Source organism: Micropterus dolomieu, linkage group LG17 (genome assembly GCF_021292245.1).
Source record: "Micropterus dolomieu isolate WLL.071019.BEF.003 ecotype Adirondacks linkage group LG17, ASM2129224v1, whole genome shotgun sequence".
NCBI lineage: Eukaryota > Metazoa > Chordata > Actinopteri > Centrarchiformes > Centrarchidae > Micropterus > Micropterus dolomieu.
Genome location: NC_060166.1, coordinates 21,052,263 through 21,072,459, shown reverse-complemented (window position 1 = coordinate 21,072,459; position 20,197 = coordinate 21,052,263). Strand labels below are relative to the sequence as shown.

Genomic DNA, 20,197 nt, shown 5'->3' with positions numbered 1-20,197 from the left:
TGTGCGTTTCTCACTCCAGGTACGTCAGTCAGGGTGCATCCTGTGAAGCGTTTGGCCAGAAGACCCTCAAAGTTTGTGGTCCTTTGAATAGCAAACAGAAGCAGCTTCACCTCAATCTCCTTGGCCCGTGTTCGCATCACTTTAGCCAGCTCCACCCTTACAAACACAAACAAAAAAATGGAAACTGTATCAGTATGAGAATACTGCTGTACATATTTCCTTTTAGCAAAAAACATGTCTCGTCAGATTTTTTTTTTCGTTCTTGCCAGATGTTTTTTTTATTGTGAGTTACAGCATAACACACAAACAGTGATCACCGTTTCTTCCCTCATGTAGCTGAGGGGAACAGACTGAGAAGTGTGGACACTAGGTCACTGCTCATGTAGGCCACCTACGTCAACTGCACCAAGTCACAGACTCACACCAGGCACGCTACACCAGTGTGGTTTACTTCAGAATGCAGAAAGATGCCACAACCAATTTCTCAATTTATGTCTTTTTAATTTAATTGCATTTAATCCCGTTTTCTTTTTCTATTCTTCTCTTTTCTTGGGAACACACACAGCATAAAATATTACGTTAGGTAAAGCCACATACCATAAAATTCATACTCTAAGAACATTTACAACGCATGTTCCTAGATGTGTTTTTATATTATACTGTCTGTTGTGTGTGTGTGTGTGTGTGTGTGTGTGTGTGTGTGTGTGTGTGTGTGTGTGTGTGTGTGTGTGTGTGTGTGTGTGTGTGTTTGTGTGTTTACTTGGTGATGTGGCAGAACTCCACAGCAATACGCTCAGTCATGCACCACTCCTCGGGAAACATGCGTCCATACTTCTCCTCATAGTCTACCAGCTGCCTTTTGATCCATGCGTAGCGGCGATCGATCTTGTCTAGCCATGCAACCTGAGCGGGGGGGGGGTTCTTTATTAATAACTAAATACCATGTTTTTAAATTATGCAATTAGGTATTTACTTGAATTAGAATGGAATTAAAATTCTTACTCACATCTTGGTTTTCCTGGAATAACACCAAGTACTCTGAGAGATGCTGCCTAATGAACTTTTTGATGATCTCCTGTTTGATGCGCGGGTCAAGCACATTGGCCACCAGGCAGGCATCTCTCAGCACATTACTGGGACCACCTGGTCTCTGGATGGATTGTGATTGTGAGGGGGAAAAAAAAAAAAAACATAAGAACATTTTTTTTTTCTAAATATAGATAAATGGAATGGAAATGGAAAACTAAGCAATTTGGATAAATCTTCTTTATGTTTACCTTGGAGCCCTGAGTAGGGAAGGCTTCTTCAAAATCTGCCAGGATCTGAGTCCCCAACTCACTCTGCGCTGCCTTTACTCTAGATAGGACAAAAACCAATGACACAAAGTTATTCATGGTTTTCTCAATCAAATGCCACATTGGAAAGCCTCCAATATACAACACACTTTAGCCTTCAGCGCTTTAATAATAATATAATCTTTATTTGTAGAGCATGTTTCAAAAACATGTTACAAAGTGATTTAACAAGTGTAAAGACAACAATACCCAAAAGACAATAATACAAAAAAAAAGCATTTTAAAGCAATCATTTTTCTATGACAAGTTACCTACTATAAACTTAATAGTGCAAAATCTTTCACAAACTCCAACAATGGTTTTCAAACAGAAACAAAGACTTAACTGTTACCATTACCTGTTCACAGTCTATTATTCCCTAACATTTGGTAGGTGTTTTTCAATCCCAGTATTAGTAAAAAGTGTCTTTCTGTGCATGCATTGCTTTATATGAATACACTGGTTTCTGGTCAGCAAAGCCAGGGACACGTGACAGGGAAGCGTTTATACAATGAAGTTGGCTTAAGATAATCTGAGTCTGTGAAGTCCTCTGAGAGTCTGTGTTCGCCCAAAGGTGAGTAAACCAAGGACAGCACCCACAGCCACGACAATTGTCCAGAATAAACAGGACAGGGTGGAGAGATAGTATCACTGATGGATGCCAACTGAACTAGTCATTTCAAGTGCCTGCTGCCGGCTAAAAACCAAACTATTCACCGCGGTCTGCTCAGCTACAGAGTATGAGACTCTAATCGCACACGCTGCTCTACAGCTCCTGTTCCAGCTGTGACTCACACTCTTCATAAGTTGATGTGAGTAAGTTTTATTAAATCATCTGGAGTCTGGAGCTGTATTATCTGACTGAGGCGAAGCTGACACCAGCAGGTCTGGTGATAACAAAGAAGCTTATCAAAAAATGATCAAAGTTGACCCTGTTTAAAAGGTGACAACTCTATTTAGTCACGCTTCAAAGTACTGTAAGGACCAAAGGCTAATTTTTCTCACTGACTTAAAGAAGGCAGGAATATAAAATATGCATTTAACCTGTAACCCTTTCACATCAGTTAAAACTAAACTTTTTAAAATTTTATTTATAGAAGTAGAAATATCCTCTGCAGGTTTTATTACTAAAATATGTGTGATCTACAATCAGTGGCTCACGATGCGTTCATGTGCTCCTTGGATGGTCCCATTTCCCAAGTTGCAAAATCGTTCTTCCGACTTCAGTGAGTGTTCATGTGCACTTAAGTCGGAATGTGGAATCAACATTGATGCTTCCTTAAAGATGTGTTGGATTAGCATTATCAGAGCATATAAAAACACGCAGACATCTGGTTCACTGTACATGGACAGCAAAACTAACCTTTATAACCATATTACAAATTACATTTTTGCAAAACAGTTATGCAATATATGATTTTGCACCAATCAAAGTTCTGTATTCTTCTTTATGTCCCATGTACACTTTATTTCTCTTTTTGTAATAAAGATTTAAGGAGGAAAAAAAATCTGATTATTCCGACACCACATGTTTTTTTTTTTTCTGAACAGGTATCAGCAGAAACATTTTGCTTTTATCAGGGAGCAGCATAAACAGTCTATGTTCCTGTGAAACTGTTGCGGTTGTGCTCAACTCACGCACTGCCGAAGTTTAATTGTCTTGAACTTTTTGTAAGTGACGCGCAGCACAAATCATTTGGTAGAGAGACTGATCCTCGCTGTTTGTGAGTTTCCAGAATCTATTACAGTTTACTAAATAGTTATCAGGACATCAACAGGAGGGAATTTGCATGGCAGAGCATCCCCGCAAAACTAGATGAAGGCCTATTTGGTGAAGTTATGTAGCCTATAATTATAACTTAAGTTAAATAGGCTACAGCTGTGTAGAGCACAGAAGCCATTGCCATGGTTACTCTCAATTGAGCGCCTGCCGTTTACTCGTGGATCGCTGTCTTATTTCTCCCACACACTGCATCCAGAGCAGTCTGCCGAAGCCTCCCTCCACTGTTTGTTTGGGTGGGTGATTTGCAGGCTGATCAAAATCCCACCCCTCCCGTGAGGGAGAGCCAGTCAGCAACGGACTTTCAAAATAATAATCATTAAAAAAAAAACTGCGTTAACAAGGAGTAAAATAATTGTCGGCATTAATTAATTAATGCGTTAACGTGATAATGACATGCCCAGCCGTAGTTTTTTTTAATTAAAGTGTTTATAGCTTACTGATATAAAACAGGGCAATGATTCTGTTTGTCAGAATGTGGCAAAGTCTTCTAATAATCTTGCTATTACAAACTTTACAAAAATGTATTGTATAGGTAACAATGACAAGAGAAGATTTTAGCTCAATGCTGCAAACATCTCTTTGCTACTTTTCCCACTGGCTGTAATTTTGCAGACTCCTTATTTGATCCTTCATCCTGCCTCTCGATCCACTGTTGCCTCTGTTGGTCTGAAATATTGCTTGTGCAATAGTCTCTTGTCTGCTTCTGCTTAGTATAGTATGGTGGTGGCTGATTACCTTGCCCACATTTCTCACAGAGTGATTTTGATACTTTCTTTTAACCATTTGCGTCCAGCTGTCTGCCGTGTCTTAATATCTTCCCATTCACCATTTCTCTCCTATCATCTGTTTCTCCAGCAGTAACTTCTTCCACGCAGCTGTTATTTGGTATGAACACTGCCTGCCACACCTCAGTCAAAACAGAACACAAGGTCATCCTTTTTTATTTTTTTTGTTTTGTTTTTTCAGGATCAGCACTACTTTGAACCTGAACATCAGTGTGGCCAAAGGTGTCCCAAATTGATTCTGGCATTCTTGGAAAATAATAGTAAAAATGGAAATTCAATCAGTCAGAGCTATAGGAAACAACAGCGTAACAATACACTTCAGTGTTCATTGTGTGTGTTTGTGTCTGTACATTTCTGAGTGAGTTCTTTTGTATTTGAACAAAAGACTACATCCAGATATTGGCATGACCAACTCCAGAGCAAACAAATATTCCTAAATGTACCATTAAAGATAAGCACGTTACGCAGTTAGATTCAAAGACATGTTGCAAGCATCAGCAACCTCAAGGGCATAATGTAATAAATGCATCTTCCACAAGCACACCCTCCCAATCTCTCACAATGGAAGAATTGCTGGCATCATACAACACTATTCAGTGGGTTTCCTTCCTGTGTGTTCCTGGATGTGTGGGATTGTGCGTGTATGTGTGTCAATGTCTGCATAAACAGGATGGAATACGCAAAATACCTCCAGCCAAATACTGTAACCACTGTTGAGCAGTTCAGCTGACGAACTGCGGAATATTTCAGCTGTAAGTAGAGATCAAGCTGTGAACTATCTAGTGGAGCTGTTCTTACCACTGTGCAGCTCACCAAACACTGAGCTTGAGCATGGAGCTACACCCCTAAGCATTCAAGAGTTGCTGCAATGCAGCTTATACGCTCCAGGAAAGTGTACTTAAGGAAAATATGTAAAGAAATAACCTTATGTAAGCACACACACTCATTCAGCAGTGATGTGTGTGCTTACGTAAGGTGTGTGTGTGTTAGTTACCTCTCAGAAAGCTGTCTGATCTGGGGTATGCCCATGTACTTGTGGAAATGTTCAAGCACATTGACCACTCCCTGCAGCAGGTTGGCCACCTCACCATACTGCCTCTTTCTGGTCATAGCTCTGAAACACAACACACATGTGAACAAGTTATATTATTATTTAAAAATACATATATTTTTATATTCTCTATGAAGACTATAAAGACAAAAAGTAGTTAAGCCACACACATCTGTAAACATGTTTATTCATATCATCCAAGCATCAATAAAGCTGTATTTCTCACACAAGTGTAATGTAACTAATTCCTAGCATGCTATAGGTGAGAAAACCACCCACGCCCCTTAAAAAAAGGTAAAGATAAAGAATACACTATAAATATTAAGCCACTTTTGAGGACTGCACAGTATGTTTTGTTCCCATCTTTCTGAAACTGGGTGAGAGTCTACAGGATTTTCTTATTGTTTTGCAGTTAAATCAGATGCTGCATCAGTATACACCAGTCAGCCAACATTATGACCACTGACAGGGTGAAGTGAATAACACTGATTATCTCACTGACTGGGATATATAGTGAACATTTTGTCCCCAAACTTCATGTGTTACAAGTCAAAAAAAATGGGCCAGCATAAGGACTTGAGCAACTCTGACGAGGGCCAAATTGTGATGGCTGGACGACTGAGTCCGACCATCTCCAAAACGGTCTGCAGTGGTCAGTACCTATCAAAAGTTGTCCAAGGAAAGAAAAGCTGTGGCGACAGGGTCATTGATGCACGTGGGGAACGAAGGCTGGACCGTGTGGTCTGATGCAACAAACGAGCTACTGAAGTTGTTGTGTGCTGCATAGCCGCAGACCAGTCAGGGTGCCCATACTGACCCCTGTCTAAAGCAGAAAGGGCCAACAGTGAACACGTGAGCATTAGAACTGGACCACGGAGTAATGGAAGAAGTTGGCCTGGTCTGATGAATCACGTTTTCTTCACGTGGCTGGCCAGGTGCGTGTGCGTCGCTTACCTGGGGAACACATGGCACCACCAGGCACAATGGGAAAAAGGCAGGCCCGCAGAGACAGTGTGACGCTTTGGGCATATGGATGTTTCCTTGACATGTGACACCAACCTAAGCATTGTTGTAGATCATGTACACCCTTTCATGGAAACTGTAGTTCCTGATGGCAGTGGCCTCTTTCCACAGGATAATGCACCCTGTCACAAAGCAAGAATGTTTACGGAATGGTTTCATTTACTCAACAACAAGTTCAAGGTGTTGACTTGGCCTCCAAATTCCCCAAATCTCAATCCAATCGAGCATCTCTGGGGTGTGCTGGACAAACAAGTCCGATCCATGGAGGCCCCACCTCGCAACATACAGGACTTAAAGGATCTGTTGCCAACGCCTTGGTGCCAGATATCACAGTACACCTTCAGAGGTCTAGTGGAGTCCATGCCTCGATGGGTCATGGCTGCTTTGGCGGCAAAAGGGGGGCCTAGACAGTATTAGGCAGGTGGTCATAATGTTATGGCTGATAGGTGTAAATGAGCTTTTACCCTCCAGGTTATTTGATCTTTACTGATAACAGATTGAACTAAAATAAACTATCATTTAGCTAAATGATTTGTGGGTTACACAAGGTTTGATACAAGACACTAATCACTAATCCTTTGTCATGTCTCACAACTTCAGTCTCCAAACAATTACAAATGCTTTACTTTGATCAAAAAAACTTAAGGGTTGATTGTGTGCTTTGTTCTGATCTGAAATGTGACTGTACCCACTCTAAAGAGTCAACACCCCCTGCCAACATATGCAGGTGATTGAGGGTGGTGATGGACGTAGTGAGGTGGCGCTTGGCATGGTCCAACTGCTTTATGTCCCTTGTAATCTCCTTGACCTGGAGGAACAAGACAGACAGGTTAGTTAAACAACAAAGGAAATAGCATGGAAGAAAGGAGGAGGTAAAGGTACAGAGCTGGGAAAGGAAGAAGCAAGAAAGGGTGAACGAATCCATGAGTTGTTCACTGGATGGGGTGGAAAAAGAAAAATTGACCAAGATGGATGACACACCCACTGGTTTGAAAAGCAATTGCTTCTACATGTCTCCTCAAGGAGGGTCTGCTTGCCAGTGTGTGTGTGTGTGTGTGTGTGTGTGCACGCACCATTTGTTCAGACTTCTCTGCCTTGTCCTTGATGTCTTTGATTTTGCCAAAGAGCTGCTGGATGGCTATCTGTGCCTCTTCCAAAGCCTGCCCAAAAACAAACAGGGCAATATGAAACATACAGAGAAGACACATTTTCAACTACTGTGTAAGAACCCACTGATGTGAGTGAGTGTGTCAATGTCTGACTGTGTATGGTTTTTGGGAGTGGGCAACACTACAAATCAGTGGCCTGAACAGGCATAAAAATTTGGGCACAAACTTTTTATTTTCTTTTTTTAGTAAGTATGGTGCTTCCACATGAGAATCAAAAACTGGCATGGCCATTTTCAAAGGTGTCACCTGACCTGGAAATATCTGAATGAAAATTGGTTCTATGGTCACCCCTTTACAGATATGTCCACTTTATGCTAATCCCATGCAGTTTTTTTGCTTAGAGTATAAAAGTGTTATTTTTGACTATCCTAAAAATAGTGTTTTTAAATATTTATGCAAACTGGGATCCCTAAACAGAATCGGAATTGCATAAATTGGGTATGACTGGAAAGCTGAGGCTCTTGTGTATTCAATGGATTGTATTATAAATGTGTGGGCAAGTCCCATTAATAGCCATTTTTTCTAGTGAGACCATTTTTTGAAACTTTGACCTCACTGTATAAAATGACCTAATGTGACGTCTAGGACAATCTCAGCCTCAAGAAACTTTACAACCATAAACTAGAGACCTGGGGTATTCAGAAGATGTATAAATCCTACGTATATTGACAATAAGGGGGTTTCTGAGCAGAAATGCTTGCCATCCAATTGCTGAAAAATGAGTGGTCAAAAATGGTTAAATTTTACACATCTGTGTAACGAATGGTATCAACCCAAAAAACTGCTAAAACAACTTATGAGACATAACTGGGCGTGAGAATGGCCATAATAGACTTCTGTCATAATGTGCTGAGCCATTATACAGTCTAAACTGTCAAATTTTTAATTTTCAGTTTTTCACTTATGGTAAAATGTATTCATTTCTTATTCTACTTTCATTGTAAAATCTATCACCTCATACATAAAATATCAACTTCCCTTTAGATTTCTTAAGAAAAAAAAAAAAAAAACTACATACACTTCTAATAACATTGTGTTGTGAGAAGCAGGGCAGTGCATGAAATAACTGTCAGCTGTGGTGTGCCAGTCTGGGTCAAATTTCCAGGGAAATTGTTTGTTTTTTTTGTGTATCTGTGCTCACCACTGGCTTGGGTTCATGTGAAAAATTACCCTGCTAAGCCCCGTTCCCAGTTCTAAAATGGGGGCAACGTCAAACTGATTAATGGGCCATCTAATTGACAAGCTATGCAGATATCTGACAATGATAGGTCTTAGGTTGACGCTTGAGTCATGAGGCTAATCTCTGCATAAAGGCTGTCACTATAAAGGCAAAAGAGATTATTAGCAGTTTTAACAGCCTATAAAGCCAGACCGGATAAGATAACATTAGACAGTTACAAGTATAAGATGGTTAACGTGCTATTCTATTATTTCCCCATCATCTGACAGGGCAGCTGTTCTTTGATGCTCCTAAACAGAGATTGTCCCCAGACATCTGATGCCACAGTAATTGGCCCGATGCTGTGGCGGCACTGTGACACAACTTTGACTCTCCTCAGTCTCTCTCTCTCTCTCTCTCACACTCACACACACACACACACACACACACACACACACACACACACACACACACACACACACACACCTAACAGCCGGCACCAGCTGCGCAAGGAATTTACCACTTTTACAAGCACCTCTAAGAAACAGCGAGTGAGCAAACACACAAAAACTATGCAGACGCATACACACACAAACATAAATACTGCTGAGGATTCATTTTCCTTCCTGAGTATAGTAAAAGAGCAGCGTTTGGTGACAGTGTAACGTAAAAGATGGCACCATTGCATGAATCCTTCTTTCTCTTGGTTGTTTGATTAGATAAATGAATTGGAAAAATTAAGGCAGGTTAAGTGATTACTCTTGGATCTGAGATTGGGGAGGAAGGGAGCGCCACTGAATCTTCTGAAGAGGTTCCCTGAAGGAGTTCTTGAGCAAACAAAGTGCATGCAAAAGAGGCCAGAACCTCCAAGCCTGCAATTGTCGCTCATGCAGGCTCAGCTGAGTCAATCTGGCTCGCTTTCTAGCGCTCATTTCCTGTATTTAGCCTTGAGGAAAGCAGAAAGAGACCACTGCCCAGAAGGCGCCTCCATGCCCGAGATGTTATCTACTCACACACAAATACGGGCATGCAAACCAGTGTATCCCTAAAACGCAATAAACAGCACATGTTCCATGGCACACATGGCAGTATTATAGAGTTTAAAAACGGAGTGGGGAACTTATTTTTTTAAAACTTGAACTAGCTTGGGATGCACTTCACTCCTCCCTCTGACAGACATCAGTGTAGCTTTCTAAAGTTGAGGGTATATAAAATGGTACATGTGAGTTTAGTCCCAAATACAATAAATCAGATCAACCAAACAGCGTTAGTTTAACAGTTGGAACGTTGCCTGAGCACAACGCTTCACATTAACATTTTTTAATGGAGGCAATTTTGAGACAGTGTTTCACCCAACAGAGAAAAGAATAGCTAAGAAAATGCTTTGTATAGAATCACCCCTTGTACTAAAAAAATGTTCTGTCACAGCTAAGCCTGACAGAAAAAAACAAAGCACCGTTCCTAATGCATTCGGTTATAAACAGCAATACGCGACTATGCTGCTACTGAGCTTTTCCTTGATTGTTTAATTTCCCCTTCATATTCAGTCCTGGAAAACAACATTGTGGCACAGTTTTTGCAGACAATGTAATAATCAGATTTAAAATGCTACACGGAAAAAGTCACTCAACGTAATAATCTGCAGTGACCCAGATTTTCTTTAAAGAAATACAAATACAGAAAACAGAGTTATAAATGCTGCAAAACTCTACATTCAGAGACAGAAGAGAGAAAGCAGTGTAAGACAGAGCTCTGAGAAGATGAAAGCATGGTTACTTTAACAAACTGTGCACATGTGAACAGTTAACACTGAATATTTACATTAATGATGATTCTATAGGAGGACCACCCGACACTGTATTTTTCTAACGCAGCCCTCTCAATACTGCAGTGGACATATAAAGAGTACACATGCACACAATACACACACGACAGGCTGCAAACCATGCAAGCAGCAAGTACAGCCTCACAATTAGGGTGTGTGAGTGTGTGTGTGTGTTTGTATGCCTATGCACAGCAGGTCTCCAGTTAATGAGATCCTCCAACTTCCATAAATAGACTCCAACCAAAATGCATTCACTTCCTTCATTTTCAATACAAAAAAAAAAGATAATAAATGCAAAACAACCCTTCATTTGCACTATGATATTGAGCTCAGCTGACAGTGGAGCAGGTGTGTATGCGGCATACACATCGTCATGACAACGGGCAGGACAGAACATCGTATCATTCTGTGTGTGGTAGGAAACTCTCAGCTGGCAGACACAGACATGTTTTGTGTGTGTGTTTTGTGCAACACAGCCAGACTGGTCAGGAGACTCCCACAATTGGCCATTATCTTCAGCAATTTAGGAAATAGCACGTGTAATGTTGCGACCACATGAAATCATGCAGGTTATAAGGATTAGCTTGGATTTGCCAGAAATGAGCCACATATGCGCACTGTCAAAATCTCTGGTTAATGACAGAGTCCGTGTCATTATAATTGAGTCTGTCTCTCTGCCACTGGACACCATGTTATTCAGCGATCGCACCGTCGCCAATTTGGCTTGTGGGGCTGTGTTGTGTGTATGCATCTGTCTTAATGTGATGGAATAGCCATTTCTGTGTTATATTCACTCACCGGAACCGCCTGTGCAAAAACTACTTGGACTTTGGGCTGGGCGAAAAATGTTATCACGATAAAAAGTGTCATATCTTTCGATATCGATAATTATCACGATAAATATCAAATCGTTATTTCTTTTGAGTTTTAAGGCTGATTTTTGCTCCTGAGTGAAAGCTGAAGAAACCTGATGGTTACTTGTGGTTTAAACTCTTCTTTATGGTCAACACTTGAGGCCAAACAGTGAATCTGTGTCAACAAATATGCACGAGTAAAATTAAGTAAGCTTTTTTCAACAACAAACAAAATAAATATCTACATAAAAAATTAAGTCCTAATTCGTTTATGATTCAAGTGAATAAAATCAAACATTTATTGAATATTTATTGAACATTTGTCATATTGTTATTGAAAAAAAATTATATTGCGATAATTATTGTTATTGTCCAGCCCTATTTGGACTCATGGCAAATTAAGGTTTTTAACAATAAAGAAATTGTGATTTTTTTGTTGACACGTAACACACCCACCGACACACTAAATACCAGGGTCTACTAGCTACCACGGTCTGACCACTAAGACACTCACATTTCCATACTCTCAGTCCTGCAGCATATTACTGTCTGACAGGACTCCCTACAGAAAAGACACAAGGGAAATCTTTCCCCAGACGTCTTCCACTTTCTTGCCTCTCCTATCTTGCACTCCCCATCCTTCTCTCTAAATGTTACCATCTTGGGTTTCAGCCTGGGGATTGCTTTCACCTCAGTGAGTGAGTTCAGTCAACAGCAGAAATGACTAAACTGCTGATCTTGTTAGTCTTATTCTATTGCTGTCTGTATTTTTCAGTCGCCATCCTGAAACGAACACCTCTCCATCTTTCCGTCTGCAGAAATGATTTTCCCTCTGGAAATGATGGAATGGCACTGTGGGGTTGGAAAAACAAACTAAAATTATTGTGTGTGACTGTTTAATGTTATTGGTCTGGAGGGGATTAGGAGCCTTTCCGCTACCAAACGGTAGCTAACTGGAAAGGACGGGGCCACCAGGCCAGACAACGACGCACATCTAATCATGTCAGCTGGTGAGAACATACAAGGCTCACCCATAAGGTGTCACTTTAAGTCACAACTCCATGACAGAGCATGGACTTGGATTAAATCAGCAGGGGCCGTTTTTTCCCATCATGCTCCCGCAAGAAACGGCAAACACTCAAAAGCCTGGGTTTAAAAGAAACTGAAGTATTTACATACGGGAATCTATTTCCCAGACATGTTTTCCGTAAAGAGGGGCGGTTTGAGCAGTGGGAATGGTTCTGAGTCATCTTGTCCTTTTCCATGGAAGCAATGTGAAGACAGGAAAGAGCAAGCGAGCGGGAAGAACATGTTTTTCTGGGTCGAGAGAAACCTACAGCACCATTCTAACTTCAGGAGAAGGATGCTGTTTTTAACACCACGGGTGATGAACAGTGGTGGTTGTCAATCTCCCCAATGTCCCCCATTGCATGGTCTACATACTGTGTTTGTACAATTGATTTTACCTTCAATTTCAGACCAACACATATATCAATCAGCCTTTTCGAACAACTTATGCTCTACCACCTTCACCACATTATTGAAGGGCTTCTGAAATTTAATGAAGAATTTAACTAAAATAAAAGCAATGTAATCTCCCCCTGCCATCTTGCCAGAAAGATGATCAAATTAATTGTAGAACAATTTGAAGTCAATCAGTTTTGTCTGAGCATTACACTACGACTAGCAGCTCAACTCACCTGTCTGCCGTCCTGGCCCACATTGGTCTGGCCTCTCACCACTGTCCTGATGTTGTCATCCAGGCGCCTATCAAAGTCATCACAAAAACAGCACTTGGTCACGTTGAGGGTAAAATACATTAACAAGTAATGTCTCATTAAGTCATTGACATGAACTCACCGAATCTTCAGACGAATCTTGTTTACCACGTCATCAATATTAGCCAAAGACTGAGGGGAAATACAAAGACAGGGAATCAAGGACAACGGGAAGAAACCTTTTTACTAGATACCTCCAAAAATCATAATGGTTGACTTGAAACTGAAAGATTCTGTGTTGTCACTTGCAACTGTCTGAGAGGTCAACAAAGCACATACTGTTTGTACAGTGGAGAAGGAATGGATTACTTAATTATACACATAACTCTTTTCTATGAGTAATATTCCTTCATCATATCATTCTGGTACCTAAACCTGCTGTCCCTTCCTATATTTTACACACAACATAACGTCGCCTCCGAACAAAAAAATGTACTTTATGAGATTTAATGCATTTGTGCTTAAACACTTCTCTCTAAATAATACATATATATTCTATTACATCTACATGTCAAATGCAGGGCTGGTTCAACCCCCAACCTGTTGAATTATTTTGCACAAAACCTGATTAGGTGAATATGCATGCACACTGCTAGGAGCCCTTCTACAGTATATAAGCACAAACTGTAGGGCTACAGTGACCCCTCATGGAGATATATAGATATGTTCATGGATGTATACTATCTACATTAAAACAAAGTGCAAGTACATACATGTAAATGTGCATTTACATATACAATCACAGACATCTGGATGCATTGGAAGCATTAACTATTATTAGCATTAAGCATTTATAAACCAAAGATCAACAGGCCAAGACATTTTGACATGGAACAGTAGGAAAAGCACAGGTGTAAATAATAAAATTAGCCGATTTTCATTTAGCTGCTTCAGTTTCTCAGAGTCCTGGTATTGTGCTCATTGCTAACTGGGGCACCTGAGCAGAACGGGGTCATTATTTATTATTATTTACAGTAATACCTGGGCCTATATCTACTGTGACAAATCAGCATGTGTTCGTTGAAAATGGCCTGTTATTTTCTTATGTAAACCGACAAAAACTCTCAATCTACTTGAGTCATATTTTAATTATCGTATTGGACCACACCTAAAAGGACACCAGCATGCATGTCACCAGTGTCAAGATGTTGCTGTGTCGCTTCACTGTACCTGCTCGGTGGGGAACAGAGTGTTGATGTATTCCACAGCATTGAAGTCTGCTCTGTCAAGTGGGTCTTGACTGGGGAAAACCTGGTTCACAACAGACAAACGACGTTAAATCAAACAGTCATGGCTGACTGGCGTTACACTGAATATTTGATGACGTAAAGGGGTGACTTCAACATGCAAACTGGTGATGCCTTGTACCGTTATTTAATGACTTCCTGAAATAACTTACTCACAACCTCCACATACATATTGTTAAATGAATCGTGTGTAATTTCAGATGCTTTTATACATGTCGACAATCACCCAAGGGTCAAAGGCAAAGACAGGTTCGTAAACTAACGCCACGCATTAGTTCCAGCTAACGTAAACGTTTACCCTAAGACTTGAACTATCTGACAAACTTTTCTGTAAGCTAAATACAGTTAATATAGCGGGGGGAAAACTTGTTTTATAGCTAGAAGTCGTAATGCAGCCCTGTCACATCCAGTGTACCCACAAGAAGGGTTAGACTGCTAACAGCTGGCCGTGTGTTAGCAACACCCGCTGCTATGTTTTTAAGAACTACAAAAGTACCGAGGTCAAACGGCTACCTGTTCAATGGCATGTTGCACCTCTGGGGTTAGATGCAAAACAGCCTCCAAATCCTCAGCAAATTCAAATTCTTCCTCCTCCATCATCGTCAAAACAAAACCGGAGACCTGTCCGGCATTACACTTCCTGGTGAAAAGACTTGTGGGATACCCGATGACGTTAGAGAACACGGTGCTTTCAGGGCAGTCGGGAAGTTAGAGACAAAACATGAGAAATGAACAAAGAGGTTAGCAGTGTTGGGTCAGGTAATTTAATTACAAAATAAATGTAACTGCAATCCATTACAGTTACTGTAGGAGTTTACGTCTGAATGGTCTTTATGTTAAATAATATTCATTTTGTTGCTTTGCATGTTTTACATGTGCACGATGTCTTCCTTTTCCATTTCCAGTCACAGCTGTTTAGTAAAGTTTGATGCTTTTCTGATGCATTTGATGGGTTCTCATGTTTGAATTTGCAGCATCACCAGTCTGCCAGTTAAATTCCCTCTCAAGCTGTCTTTTGAAAATGGTTAACAGTGGAAAACCTTTATTAGAAATTTAGAAAAGTAATGAAATGTAACAAGTTAAATTACTTTGAAGAAGTAAATTAAATACTTACACTGCTATTACATTACATATACAAACAGGGTAACATGTTATCAGTAACCTATTACATTTCCAAACTAACCTTCCCAACACTGGAGATAAGATTGCCCACATACATCTCTCACTTCTTCTTTCTCCCACATCCCTTTCCTGTCTGACATTAGGTGCAAATTTAATCACAGAGAAAGATCCTTTCTACCTCTTTAAAGTGCCTTTGATTGACCCTACAAACTAACAAATAAATCCATGCATCTTCATCTCAGCTTTCTTATTTTACAACTCAACTGAAATAACTAAGATGAAGGTATCTCTGTTGTTGTTTGTGGATGATTCCTTCCCTCTGGCTTCACAGGATCATGATCTCCAACACGCAAGAGACAGCAGGAACTCATGAGGAGCGTGTGGACACATCACCCTGCTTATTCTCCTGAATGCATTCATGGCTGTATGTATTTAAACAAACTTTCATAATAATTATACATAAATTATATCCAATGTAGATAGAAAACATGCACTTTTCCCTTTTTATTCCAACTCCATCCCAAAAAGCCCTGCGTGAGCTGAGGTGTGACCTGAGATCTTCTCTCAGAATATTTTAATATGTTTTTACACAGCCGTGGCTCACAACCTCTTCCCAGATTGTTTGTCTTCCACAAGCCTTCAAATCTCCTCATATAGCTCCTCTCTGATTTAATATATCATGGGTTTCTCTGTCCTGACCTGTAGGCTAACATGATTCCACTGACAGGGTGCCTGCTCAACTGGGCCCCTACTATAGTGACATATTGCTGTCATCTGTGCACGCATCGCCATTTAAGGAGCAGCACTGCCCCCTGCTGTTACAAAAATAAGCCACACACACACACACACACACACACACACACACTCCCATAAGCCACAGCTTGTGAGCATTATACTGTTTCGTTTCATTCCAAAGAGAGGCAAACCCATAAGAGAGCTTTTAGTACAGCATTTAAAGTACTACGTAGAATAAGCGAAGAAGTGTGGCAGATAGAGAGAGGAGAGGAAAGGAGGAGAGTAGTGGAGTGGTGAAAAGCAGAAGATGATAGAAGAGTGAGGAGAGTGGAAGACACAGTATCAAAGAATGAAGGGGGAAAAGAGGACAGAAAAGAGAGCAGGAGACAGAAATGGTGGTATCAGGTTTAACCGGATGTTATTTATAGGTATGGAAATCAATAGGGTATCAGAGAAGGTGAAAAAGGAGGAGAACAAGACGTGACTCATAGGATAAAGTTGCAAAGGCTTATGATGAAACATTCACAGGCAAACAAATGTTGTGTGGCATGTTTAAAGGAATGTACTGAAACGTAAAGGAGGGCGAGAGTGGAACACAGTGGAGGTGAAAGAAAAGCAATGAGAGAAAGAGGATGGTGGTGCTAGTGTATTGTGTTGTTGACAGAGCAGCGGTCACATGGCCGGTATAAATTTCTCTCACAGAGGAAACACATCATGTTGCACAACTCTCCAGGGGTCACAACTAACACTGCAAACAAGCATAATGTTTTATTTGAAAATGTGTGTCATGGTTTAGTTAAGATGATAGTGTGTATGATAGGCTTAATGCTACAAAAGCATAATCCAGCGGTGTAGACATCTGCTTACTTGTAAAATTATAATAATAATATAACCATGAGAAATACTACATTACATGTAACGGTATCAAAGGAATAGTTTGGGATTTCTGCTTTCTTGCAGAAAATTAGGTGAGAGGATCTATACCACTCACACATCTATACATTCAATATAAATCTGAAGCCAGCAGCCATTTTGCATAGCTGAGCATAAAGCGAGGAACCAGGACAGCTTTTTTCTGCAGTTTCCAGTCTTCATTCTACGCTAACTGGCTGCTGGATCCAGCCATATTTTTCCCGTAAGGACATGGTATCTTCTCATGTAACTCTCTGCAAGAGAGCAAATAAGCATATTTACCAAAATGTTGAACTAGCCCTTTAATGTGAAGGTACGCATCCTCACGAAGGTGCTTATTTTTCACTGACAGGCTCTGATTGATGTTCACTGTCTGACAGCATTGTGGAAAGGATCCCTACAGAGACAGACCTGTTTGTTAAACCAGAAACAGAAGTCTCGTTCAAGGAGAAGTCATCTTTCTCTTTAACAAAAAGGTTTGTTTCTGTGGGCATCCTTTCCATAATGTTGTCAGACACTTAAACACAGAATAACAATCTGAGCCTGTCAGTGGCAAAAACAAGTGGACACACTTTTGACGGTTGCAATTGCCTGCAAGGATTATGTTGCAGCTCGTTTTGCAGCTGCCGGCTAAAGCAATCTACTGGACCAATTACAAAACATAGAAAATGGCCCTCTTGAGTTGTATGTGTATTTATATTCTATATTATTAGATTCTATAATATCGATTCATCAATCCATAGGGAGCATTTTATTGTTGTAGCTGGTGGAGCTAATTTTAACTACTTTATATACTGTCACGTTGTTAAATCCAGTGGTACCCAAACTAGAGGTCTGGCCCCCCTCCAAAGGATCACATGGTAAATCTAAGGGGTCATTTGTCACAATCTTCACAGAATTAACTTTTAATAATTTTCTTTTTTTTTGTGGCATATTACCTTTCTGGGCCTGGAACATTGATTTAAATGAAACATCTTTGGTGGAAATTCTAACATTTGAATCATGAAGCAAGGGGCTCTAATGCTCCTTATTTGTAAGGGTCCAATAGGTAGAGGTAATCCATTGGTTTTATATTTAACAATGCATTGTATTTTACAAGCGTATCATTTCTTTATATAGTTTATGTAAAATCTTTATCTGCAAACTAACAAGTAACTATAGCTGTCAGATAAATGTAGTGGAGTCAAAAGCACAATGTCTCTCTTTAAACTGTAGTGGAAAAAGCTGATTGGACAGAATAAGTAGATAACCACAGTCATGATAGCACTTAATTAGCCAGACGGTCTCTGATAGCTTATGGAAAGCCATTTGCTGCTAATGCCCGAGCTGACTATGCTGCTGTTGTCACTAATGGCTTTTTTCCCCTTTTTCTGTTGGCTTGGCAGAGTTCAAGAAACAAGAGAGTTCAGGTCAAGCAAAAGCAAGTGGTTCAGCAAGGCAAAGCATACTTGAGTCTATGGAGAGGAAAAGAAAGGCAGATGAGATTAGTGCATGTCAGGATGAAGTCATCACAAGGTCCTGGGCTTGTTTGTGGCGATGGACACGATTTCTTTCAGCGGTCATGAAGAGGTCAAGAGTTAGAGCACTTATGTGAACAGTTGTTTCAAAGTCCTTAGAATGAGACCCTTACTAAACTTGCAAGTTTGAGCTACAAATCTAATTTCATGAATATGAATTTGTGTTTTAACTACTCTACAAGCATGGCAGCACACCCACACAGTTCATTTAACATACCAATATGTTAAATTAAATCTGTATGTGTACATTTTTACCTGAGTGTCCATGTGGTAAAAATGTCCAACAGTCAAACAAACTCTTAGTGGGACACTGACTTGAGAGCGTCTGTTTGTCACCACTCATCACCATCTCTAAGGCTATGCTGAAAGCCTTCCACCCAAAATCAGCTTTGAGCCTAATTTGCGGAAAAGCACTGAAGATTTGGTGGATGCAGCAGTCAAGGCTTGGAGTGTGGTCCAGGGGTTTAACTACTCCTAGAAGAAAAGGAAGCAACGATGTAAGCAGAAACCAAATTCCCCTCAACATCCAGTCCAAGATGTTCTGCTTGACGAGATTTCCAAAGATTGTCACATCAGTGTCTTGTGTATTGAAGGATTTGTTTAATTTTCAACATAGTAAAAGCATGCTGACTATATGTAGAATTAAGGTGGGGAAACACTGCATATAATGACCAAAACCTGTTTACAAGAATAAGTCACTGTATATTAGTGCAATATTTATAACTACATATATTTAGCTATTATCCTATCCTAACCCTCAAAGTTAGGGTAGGATAAAACAAACCCCAACATCTTGCTGAAGTCAACCTCAGCCATGGTATGTTTTTGTGATCTGTCCAAACCTTGTCAGACTCCCAATCTAGAAATCCCACAAGCTCTCCGAATGCGGTAACACAGAAGTGTAGAGCATGTGGATTCACCCAGGCACGCAGCATCTACTCTATAAGGATGTCTTAAGGAAGCAACCTCAATCAGCAGCAAATGCCAAAGTTTTAGGAATAAATTTTGTTCAATTTATTAGACTTCACCAAAACGCTTGAGAACAAATTGGCTACAACCTTTGACTGGCTTAGGATTTGTACCCCTGTGGCAAGGAGGCAACATTTCATGAGTAAAAAACATTTTTTGCATCTATTCATGTTCTGTGCTATCACTTGCCTCTAGGAACAACCTGGTGAGGGACATGAAACCCACCATTTGCATAGACCTGTATGAGCACTACAAAGTAATAAACATGCATCTTGGATCTCATGTCTATTGTCTGCAATTCATCCAAATAGGTTTTTGGACCAGCTGCTTCTAGCCCTCAGGATCGAAACAGCTTGTCTGGCCTCTTAAAGATGATCGCAGTGCATGAAGAAGTGGAAAACAGCATGAAAAAAAAAACAATCTGCAACCAATCTACTACCAGTGTCACTGTAGGTGAAGAGCTACTATAGCAGATAAAAACTCACAAGGCAGAGATTCAAGTCTGGCAGAATAGATGCTTTGCACTCCAACAAGTCTTCAAGCAGCCTCTACACAGCTTTTTGATAAGGCTTGAAAACTGATCTTGCCATGCAAGCTCTTTCTTTTCCCATTTGGCCTCCACCACTCATCTACAAATGTTTGAAATTTTATATTACTCCCAAACTGCGGTCCATGCTATCATTAAAGAAGCAGTTCATTTGATTAAGGGTTAGGTGAGGTAAAGTTTGGGGGAAAATAAAAGTTGTCTCTCTCTTGTATACGTGCCATGAAGCACAATATATAGTGGATATAATAGATAATTAAAGATGAATTTTCCTTATTACTTTTATTATGAAAATCGAGTAGTGAACATTTGATATCCTGACAGCCCTGGGATGCACCATGCCATTAGTCCTTTGTGGTACAGTACCCACATGCTGCTGTTTGTGACACT

The 20,197-nt window shown here is 40.3% G+C and overlaps 1 protein-coding gene and 1 long non-coding RNA gene across 2 annotated transcripts in view; one reads left to right on the top strand and one right to left on the bottom strand.

Annotated features, from left to right (window-relative positions):
- vps53 (VPS53 subunit of GARP complex) overlaps window positions 1-14,678 on the bottom strand; it is a 32,845-nt gene extending 18,167 nt beyond the window's left edge. Inside the window, exons 1-11 of the mRNA XM_046074338.1 lie at window positions 14,522-14,678; window positions 13,932-14,012; window positions 12,844-12,893; window positions 12,684-12,750; window positions 7,050-7,136; window positions 6,669-6,784; window positions 4,897-5,016; window positions 1,278-1,356; window positions 1,007-1,150; window positions 761-903; window positions 15-156 (exon numbers count right to left, since the gene is read on the bottom strand). Coding sequence (XP_045930294.1) covers window positions 15-156; window positions 761-903; window positions 1,007-1,150; window positions 1,278-1,356; window positions 4,897-5,016; window positions 6,669-6,784; window positions 7,050-7,136; window positions 12,684-12,750; window positions 12,844-12,893; window positions 13,932-14,012; window positions 14,522-14,608 — 1,116 coding nt within the window. The 5' untranslated portion in view covers window positions 14,609-14,678. The remainder of the gene's footprint in view (window positions 1-14; window positions 157-760; window positions 904-1,006; window positions 1,151-1,277; window positions 1,357-4,896; window positions 5,017-6,668; window positions 6,785-7,049; window positions 7,137-12,683; window positions 12,751-12,843; window positions 12,894-13,931; window positions 14,013-14,521) is intronic.
- On the top strand, window positions 14,156-19,436 carry LOC123986205. The gene is made up of 3 exons (XR_006828817.1): window positions 14,156-14,257; window positions 15,462-15,554; window positions 18,163-19,436. It is a non-coding gene; the product is annotated as an uncharacterized LOC123986205 (long non-coding RNA).
- The last annotated feature ends 761 nt before the right edge of the window (window positions 19,437-20,197 follow it).